Below are 9,932 nucleotides of genomic sequence, written 5' to 3' on the forward strand. Positions count from 1 at the left end.
TCGGCCAGCTTTTTTTTTTTTGCAAACGTTTAATTTTTCTTCTGTTTCACTTTGCTACAACCATGCCAGGTGATGTCACAGTATTCCAGTAACGTTAAGATCATCGATTTATAAAGACAATTTGCAGATTCGGTTGTTGAAAGGGATTCTGACTCTGGAAAGAATGCCTAGCTTCTTGGATACCTTGGTAGTTACATAATTAATATGCTCATTAAATGAGTAAAAAGCGAGTAAAAAGTTCAGAAATATTGGGAGGGGCACAATGATTTTCGATTTCATGTAAAAGAGTAGTTATAATACGAGCAATTCTATTTTGTAACAATGACCTTTTTAAAGATGTGGAGTGATGATTTAAAACCGTATGTCTGGCGTTTTGAAGCACCAAGGGTAATATATAAGAATATCTTTAAAATAGCATATCAGCGGTTGATTGACAATTTTAATGCGAATCTCCGTAATAACGAAGGATTTCTAATTTTTATTATAAGTATTCTTATTGCAGAATATAGTCACCCGAACGCACCCTAAATTTAGTTAATACGGTAAACTGATAGGCCAAGGCCATATGAGAGAGATCGGCATCTCTGGGACTTGTGGTGATACTAAATTTCTCTGATGTCTCGAAGATTAGAAAACTTCAAATAGAATATTCCCCGAAGTATTATTAGCGGACCTTTCTATTACAGTAGTAACTGTAGTCAGGTTCAGCCATTTGAAAACCAAAGCTTAATTAATCAATGATTACATTCGCATATCTCAGGTGACTTAATTCTCCCAAGCAGATTTTTTAAAAGTCCAATATTTTTGGGTCTTTTGTGTTTATCAGTAACCACATCGTAATAGTAGGTCAAGTTTATGCTTACTATATATTCCAGTGAGCTCAGTTACTGCAGGCCCGTAGAGAAGGGGGTGCGACTGGGGAATCCGCACCCCTCTCCCCACAGACTGCGGAGGCCCCCTTTTTTGTTTGACCAATGATTTTAAAAAAGTGACTTCAGTTGATAAAAAATGCATATATTCGTAGTAAATATTTGTTTGCACAGCAGGCTTAAGCTTGGCACTGAAAGATCACGATGAGCAAACCTAGCGAATAAAATGGATTTTCAGATTTACATCCATTTTCGTTCTTTTTGAAATAGTGACATTGTTCTCTAAAAGTGTAAATTACATACGTAAAGTAGTCTCTGCCCCCCAAAATTCAATTTGAAGTGCAAAATTTTGAGTCATATCCACTTTTTTTTCAGTTCGCTTTTGGCTGCCTGTTTTCATATCAAACTGCCTTCAAAACGCATAAATGCAGGCTCAGACAACCAAATTTTTCAAAATTCAAAGGGAGGTTTGGCTGAGGTATGTCCCCGGACCACCGTAGACGCTCGCGCCTCCGACGCTCAGTTTGATCCGTCCCCTCGTTGGATCACAACCTCTAGCTCCCACAACTCTTGCTCCCACAAAAGATCCGCCTACGGGCCTGCATTTAATAGTGATTTTTTTTGCCTACAGCAGCCAGTTGGGGGCTCTTAAACAATTTAGGTCTCTTTTTCAATGTTCATTGCTGTGAGACGCGTTTGCGCATGTTCACGTGTAAATTAAGAATTGGTTTATGCTTAGTGAGCGTATATCGAGTTATGGATTGGAGAGCACGAGAGAAGCGTAAGACTTGCCGAGCAACACTAGCTTCTTAAGTGCTCTCCAAACTGCCCAAATGCGTCCATAATGCACAACTAAAAGCATGAACCAATTCTGCTATAACAAAGCGACAACAACTTGGGTGTTAAACATGTTTTATTTGAGAGCAACGCACGGTGAAGGAAAGGAAGGATCGTATTGGCTGCTTAAAAGCAAATCACGCCACAATCAAGTTGAGCGCCTGTTGAGCAAAAAACGATTCATCTGGTTTCTAAATCATTTCTTCCATCAGTCATTGAAAGGTTGACACAGACCAACTTTTGCTCCTTCTAGTTCTTGTTGAGTGCCTTAATTCACTGAAGTAACATTTAGAGCATTCTGTGTGCAAAAAGGACCTGCTGCTTCCCTGTTTGCTAAAACGTCTATGCCCAAAGAAAAATTCAGTTGGTCCTTCCTGGGTTCCAGTTCCATATACTTTATTCGCTGTGCGAACTAGACAAAAACTTTGAATCTAAAATCAAACTGCACAGATCATGTTATATACGCCCAGCCGTGCGTATATAGAGATTTTTACCATGATGGCTCAATATAGGAATTAAGTAGTATAATAAACAACAACAACAACAACAAAAACAACAACAACAAAGCAAAACACATTAAAACTTTGTCAACTTCGGTCTTTTTTAAAGGGTCTCAACTTTAGTATCCATGCTGACGGGGCCTGGGGAGGATATTTTTGCAGCATGCTGCGTGACCCACCGAAAAGCTCTGTTTCACAAGCCACAGAGCTGGAAGGATTCGTACCCGAGATGTATTTGAGTACCTACGTCCAGGAGCAGTTGTCAGCGCTCCATCACTGCGATACCATTACCATTGATCCTCACAAATCAGGCTTCTGTCCCTACCCAGCAGGGGCAATCTGTTATCGAGATAAAACTATGAACTCATTTCTTCCAATCAACGCTGGCGCTGCTTATTACCATGGAAAAATCACTCTTGGAGACGTCGGTCTCGAGGGAACGAAACCCGGAGCGGCAGCCGCAGGAGTTATGCTGGCAAACAGGGTAAACTCATTATCACTCGTTTTTTTTTTGGGTAAACAATATTCGTTTCATTTTTGCGATTCGGCTACGTTCTATAAGAACAACAAGAGCAACAATTTTAGTATTACCCCAAGAAAAGTAAATGCAGAAAATATACATAATTTATTAAGTGAATATTTAGGAAGATCTGAAAAACGTATATCACAAGTCGGTAATGAAGAACAATTCATTAGTGTTTTCAACGCATCAAGGATGGACTGAAGAAAGTCAGATATATATAATTAGAAGCTAATTCCAAAAAGCCGATTCCAATAAGCGCCAAAAAGTGTTCCCTCCCTCTTCTCACCATCTTCATATTGTCTGGTAATACAGACAAATGACGTCACAAAGCCTGATAAACTCTGATGAACATTTGCCCTAGGATCTAAAACTTTGTCCGTGACATTTAGAAAATGCATAGACTTAAGGGGACACGTTCTGTTGGGTATCAAAATTGGATGTGCATGTGTTTACTACCATTTATAGAAATAAGTGGAAAAGATCTAGATAACCACAAGATACACTTTTTAGTGACGCTGGATCTGTTAATGGCTATCGAATACTACGAATAGCTATAAGTATTCGAGTTGGTATCATGTCGTTGAAGCAACGATGAAAGATCTAGCAAAAGTGCTGCGAACTCACCCTTTTACAATATACATTTGGCTAATATCGACTTCTTACCCTATGCAGGTTATTGGCCTTCATAAAAATGGATACGGCCGTATTCTTGCTGAATGCTTGTTTACTTCCAAGATCGTGTACTGCCTGTGGCTGACGTTAGCCAGGGAAGACGACCACTTTGTTGTCCAGACCACGAAACCTCTTCCTAAATTCAAAAACTGGTCTGAGCAGGAACAGATTAGATTCATAAAAGAACGGATTCTGGGAAAATCTAACGAGCAACTTGTTCAGGTATCTTAAAATCCTTGTTCTTTTGAGGCCGGAGGCTGGACGTTTGGTCAGGTTGTTTATCATTTCACGTCCGGTACTCTGACGTTATAAATTTGGCGATTTGTTGGCCTCTTTTCTCCCATTTTTCTCATTTTAATCTTGGGTATCTCAGGAAGTCATCGGCTGAAGAAACACAAGACAATGATCCGCAATAAATCCTGCAAATTATCAAGATAGCATCACATCTCCTTTTTTTGTTTCTAAGCGAAATAATCGATCCGTTTGCATTTCACTCACGTTATTAGTTTAGTTTTCTTTTATTTCTTCAAACTCAAGAACGTAAACAGCATTTCTGTAGAGTAAATTATAAGGGACTCAGGCTTCTCTGAGGGTCCGCTCCCAATCGGCTACAGCGGGAAAATAACAATGTCCGGTACGTTCATTATCAAATCGAGTACTTTGAAAAGCTATCGAATACTCTGCAACAGTTGGAATGATGACGATGACCGACAATGACGATGGTGACCACCTAGATGACGTTTAAGTGACGACTATCATGCTGATAACAGTGATGACAACGTGAGCTGCTGCTGCCACCAGGAGCCCATCTGGAGCGTGCAACTTCCATACAGCGTTTGTGAAACGGCGTTTTCACAAGTAGGTTTATTTTTAGACTAGCCCTTCCCATGAACTAGGTTAAAAAACAAAGGCACTTCCGGTTCGGTGACCCTATGACGTCAGCTTAATTTCTTGTAATTGGTCATCGGGCTCCTGTAGGAGTCTCATTCGCGGGAAATCAAGCTCGATCTAAAAATAAATTGGTCTGTGAAAACGCCGTAACACGAACACAGTAGAGTTGTAGGCTCCGGGTCATGGGTTCCTGCTGCTACTGACTATTGTGATGATGATAATGACATTGTCGTTGATTTTAAAATGAAAGCCAGGTAAACCAATGACACACGACAATCGTCTCTTCCTCAGATACCATTCTACAGAGCAGCTGGAGAAGTAAAATGATTTCCCTTTCTATTTTAAAGGACGAAGAGGCTATTTCATACCTCAAAGAGATTGGACCAGACACTCTGGTGCCGTGTTTCTCTGTGAACCTAAAAGATAACAAAAGTGTTGAATTATGCAATGCAATAAACACAGCACTTTTTCAAAGCCTTCGCCACACTTCAGATAAACACTCAGCTCATCGCATTCCGATGATTGTCACAGCTTCAAGTATGATACCTTACAAGCATAGTGCTGCAGTGGCGGATTTTAAGGAGAGACTTGGGGTGAGTTTGTATCACGGTAACGTTGGCCATAACGGATTAACAAAATCAACGATATGCTTCAATAACGAAATGTGATATAATTATTACAGAATATGTCGGAGCCACCAGTGGAGTCCCACCATTGGCAGCACAGTGAATATATAGGTAGATGGGAGTTACGTTATCAAATTTCGTACCCTAAGAAATATAGAAAATCTTGTTATCTATCCTAATGGCTCCTGGAACGTGCTTGATCTAATCAGTAATCGTCACTCGTACGCGTAGCGAAATTCGAGAAATTGTAACCTGACAGCTTGTTTCTGACGTCAATTATCATGCAGAACGAAAATAGATTAGTCTGCTTGTTTTGACTGATATTTTTAGCGTGTGACGTTCTCTATTGATTCTCTAAAGTACTGCTTTGCCTTGTTGTGTTATATTGGTTATAGTAGCATTTGTGTACTTAAATTTATGAAGACCTTTTCCCTACCATGACGAACAATGAATTTTCCATATTCTCTCATCTTAGCTGGAACCTAATGGTGACACACCCGTCAACTTTATCATAACAACCTGCATGGATCCCTGGGCAACATCCACAAAGTTTCTGGACAACATGGCTGTCATCATGAGAAACAGCATTCTTTGTGCCATTGGAACGGTAAGAAATTTTAGTTTTATATTTCATCACTCGCAAAATTCGAATGATGGAAATATTGACTTTGCCAGTAACTGGTGACGTGGAATTAAGAGAAAAACAAATGTTTAAACAAGAGTGTTGTGTGTTCAAGTTCAAGTTCGAGTTCAGTTTATTTCACACTATTTACATTGTAATTATAAGTTCACAGACATAAATTAAGACAATAACAGATTCTCTTCATTAGTTAGTTAAATAAAATGAAAACAGAGCTAATACTATATTTAATGTGTGGGTGACCAAAGTAGAAACTGCTTTCGAATTGGCCACCACATACTTGAACACACAGAGTTCAGATGTTCTGCTGCTCAACCTCAGGGCTGCCGAGTGAGCTATTTCGGGATCGGGTTCGAGTTTGAATCGTTTTTAAGGACGGTGCCTACTAATTCAAAGGTATTTTTGATTTGGTTTACTGAATATGCGCGAAAACGAGATCTTAACAAGTGTTATTGAAATCCAAGGAGCATTATAGAGGATTATTAATCAGCGATATTTGTAAAAAGCTTTAAAAGACAAAGCGTTGTATGGCGTTCTTTCCCAAATTGAAGCTTAATTATCTCTAAAAAATGCATGGTTACCCCCAATTTTCTTTTTAGATGCCAAGAGCAGTTGCTAAGTTCTGCTTTCTCCACATAGTTTTAAACCGCGAAAAATATCCCTGTATTAATTAGCACCGCCCATAGGAAATCCGAGTATCTCGAGATGCGCAGAACGTATGCGTAATAACAATAGTAGGCACCGTCTTTAACCTCCACTAAACCTATGTAAACTGAAACGGATTTTTGTGGGACGTGAGATTGTGAGATTTTGCCGAGTGATAGAAATGAATAGTTAAAGATAGTATGAAAGGCAGTTGATAATCAAATACGTTTAAATTATACACTAAGCATGTCGCCCCCTGCTTCAGATTTGCGTCTGACAAATCGTCGCCCCTGTTTCGGATTTGTATTCGGACAAAATCAATTTCTGAGCCAGGCAACTCGATTTGCATCAGATCTGCTTCAATGTTCGATTTTTCAATCGCTAACCCGAACAACACTTTGGTCAGCACTTTTTGCGCAAATCGAGATTGATTCCCTTACAATATCTACCAATCTATACATTTACCATTTTAACGCCGGGCCTCTGGGCCTCTGGGCCTCTGGGCCAAAGCCCTGCAATTAATAATGATTAATAATATCACTTTTTTTCTTAGGTCATTGATCCCACTGCTTTCCACACTTTTGTAAGCACGGGTGTGGTCAACCATGAAGCTGAAGTGATCGCATGCTACGTGGGGGACTTTAACAGCGCTCCCAAGCAGTACGACACTGTCGTAAAACTAAGATTCGAGTCTGAGGATGACACCAATCAGTACCTCTCCAAGCAAAAAGAGCTATTGAAGTGGAGCAAACAACCACCTCCGATCGTGTTTAGAAGCAAGAAGAGGAGGTTACATGAGGTCCTTTTTGAGGAAAGCGACTATGCCGGCGAAAGAGAAACATTCCATTGTTTTGTTGGTCTTCCTGCCAGTGATGATGACAATCATCATCCATTCTTGAAAGCGAAGATGAGAATCATGGATGTCCCACGTTACGAGCACTTGGATGAAGATGAATACCCAGATTACAGTTCCTATTTTATGTACGGCGACCAAACGAATACCTTTCTTTTTCACATTCCAACCATAAAACTAGATTTCTTTCAGGTAAGCAAGAATTAGGCACCAAGTTAGCGAGGTCAGCACGCTGCTGCAATTTAAATTAAGCATTTTTCACTTTATAGACACCTGAAAAATTCAGGCGACCAGATGAGATTCGAACCCACGATCTCTGCAATGCCGATGCAATGCTCTACCAACTGAGCTATAAAGTAACTTATTTGGGAGCAGGTCAATTTGTCGGGTCTATGTGGGGTCATGTTGGGTTCATGTAGTTATTGTAGTTGTTGTTGGTATTTACTGTTTTTACTAAGTAAATTGCCACAGAAAGGGAGAGCAGAAGTACTGGCAACTGAATAACAAAAAAAAAAGGAAAAAATATATATATATATTTTTTTTTATCGGTGACGACTCCGGGATGCTCGGAAAAAATCCGAGTGCCCGTTCGGAGGAGTCGAATGTACGACCTTCCGATTCAGTACTAGTTCTGGTGCTTTACCAATGAGCGATAGGAGACTCATGATCACTACTTTGGAGCCGATAGTTTAAGGAAAAAGACTTCACATGGAATCATTGAAGGGCCACATTGTGTCATTGGGAATTCTGTAACGGCACTTAACCAAAAGTGTCATGCGGACGTCGAAAAAAAATTAAGGTCGTTCAATTATATCTAATATCTAAACGAGGACCTGTCCATGACTAATAATGAGATAAAGGTCTTTTCTTTATCTTATTGCACCCATTAGGTTGTTCAACTTAATGGAGTTCCAGAAGGTGTTGGAAACGAGGTCGCCAATGATCTGTTGCTAAGGCACGGAATAGCAATCGAGATTCCAGACATTCCTGGCAGACCAGTTATTGTCGACGGAGAAGTCCAAGATCCGCTGCTGGGTGACGCATTTGATATATCATTCGTCGGAATTGATGGTCAAGAAGAAATAAGCGAGATTAAAATTGCGCGAAAAATCTGGTTTGCTGCAACTGACAATGTTTACAGCTCAGTGAGAGAAAATGAGAGATAGGAAGGAATCTTTAGCAAGGAAGGAATTTTTATTGCACACATTGATATTTTAACTAATTATAGAGATTATACAGATATATAAGATAAAATTAGGAAAAACTGAGGATAGAAATAGATTTTTTTACAATGTGGGTGCACGTACAGTGCCCAAAGGAGCGGAAGCTTTCGGGTTGGCCACTGCATATAAGAGATTATTACAAGGTCTAAGTTTTGTTTGTTTGCTTGTTTTTTTTCTTTCTTAATTTTTTTCCTTCTAATGAACAAAATACAACTTAAAAAGAAAAAAACATAGGATACATGGAACTTACATAAGTATGTTTCAAGAATATGTTTAAAGAAGTGGCAGCATTAGTAATCAAAGTTAGAAATAATTGTGGAGGACCTATCCCTGAGTAGAGAGCATGTACCCTAACCGTACTTGATACGTTAAATACGTTAATTGAGGGAAAAAACGAGTTATTAAAAATAAAAACGACACTTTTACAAGGGTTATTTTTAGATGCCCTCACAAAGGTAGTTAGTTTGGTCACTACTTTTGAGGAAATATGATCAAACAAAATATCTAATAATAGGCATCATTTATTTAAAGTTAAATTGCTTTTTCCTATGATTCTCTTTTCATGGTTTCGTCTGAAACGTTTGTACAGCTTCTTGAAAGAAAATCTCGACGATACTTGTTCCATGTGTCAGTATTCATGAAAACCTCATGTTCGCTTTGCGGGCCATTTTCGTGCATAACAACCTACATTTCAGCTTTCTCATCTGGCGCACGTACTACCAACAATAGTTAAATTTAGATCGCGTTCAATCATATTTCATTGTCAAGCCCTAACTCACAAGGTGTTTTTTTTTTATCTCAATGATTCGAATCGAACATCTGAAACAATGACTTTGAAGTAAAGTGTTCTGTAATGGACTATTCATTTTGCTGTTAATTCGATTCTTCGCGCGTTTACTCAGTGGCAGTTAATCTGGTTAGTGGGGACAATGTTACAATTAATATTGCAGTCATATTGTTGAATGATAATACTGAAAAATGTCTAAAGCAATATGGAAAACCAAGTAAAACGACGAATGTCCCTTTTTATAGTGTTTACTGTCTTCGGTTGTTGCAGATGCCAAAGTGAAAATGACTGCAATTTGATAAAAAGGACATATTTTATTCTACTTCACACATTTATACTTGTAATAACATATGGTCGTGAATAAATAAATGAATATTCCGGAATAACGTCCTGCACAAAGCCATGTTACCTTAAAATCACACTGAAATGTGTATTGCCCTAGTAAAGGGAACAGATATAGTGCTCAAACGAGATATGACTTCCATTCCAACTTCCTCACTTGTTATTTTAACTTTGTGACTGCCTCCTTTATTCATCTTATCCCAAAGTTCTTGCAGTAAGGTTCGGATTTTGTTTTCCAATAATATTGCAGTTGTTGCAAACGGTTTGTTAATGCGTCCATTTCTAAAGCAAAAATCTGCTGTTCGATTATTCGGTCCATCTCTGAATTGAAGTAGTTTTTCCATTACCTTTATACACGGGTCCATTTCTGGGTGTGCCGTAAGGATGAAAAGCAAACCGGTTTGACGGGAATTCTAGTCTACATGCAGTATTAAGGAGACCCTTTTGAATACTCATTATCTTCAAAACTAGTTTTTCTAACCAACCCTTAAACTTGCTTCAACTCGTTTGACTGTGACGTCATG

General features: G+C 39.0%; 1 protein-coding gene across 1 annotated transcript in view; it reads left to right on the forward strand.

Annotated features, from left to right (window-relative positions):
- LOC138052687 (uncharacterized) overlaps nucleotides 1–9,446 on the forward strand; it is a 51,051-nt gene extending 41,605 nt beyond the window's left edge. The window contains exons 8-13 of the mRNA XM_068899241.1: nucleotides 2,316–2,690; nucleotides 3,402–3,623; nucleotides 4,640–4,885; nucleotides 5,394–5,525; nucleotides 6,757–7,248; nucleotides 7,947–9,446. Of these exons, the coding sequence (XP_068755342.1) occupies nucleotides 2,316–2,690; nucleotides 3,402–3,623; nucleotides 4,640–4,885; nucleotides 5,394–5,525; nucleotides 6,757–7,248; nucleotides 7,947–8,222 (1,743 nt within the window). The 3' untranslated portion in view covers nucleotides 8,223–9,446. The remainder of the gene's footprint in view (nucleotides 1–2,315; nucleotides 2,691–3,401; nucleotides 3,624–4,639; nucleotides 4,886–5,393; nucleotides 5,526–6,756; nucleotides 7,249–7,946) is intronic.
- Nucleotides 9,447–9,932: the final 486 nt, after the last annotated feature.

The sequence above is a fragment of the Montipora capricornis genome, chromosome 1, assembly GCF_036669925.1.
Source record: "Montipora capricornis isolate CH-2021 chromosome 1, ASM3666992v2, whole genome shotgun sequence".
Taxonomy (NCBI): Eukaryota; Metazoa; Cnidaria; class Anthozoa; order Scleractinia; family Acroporidae; genus Montipora; species Montipora capricornis.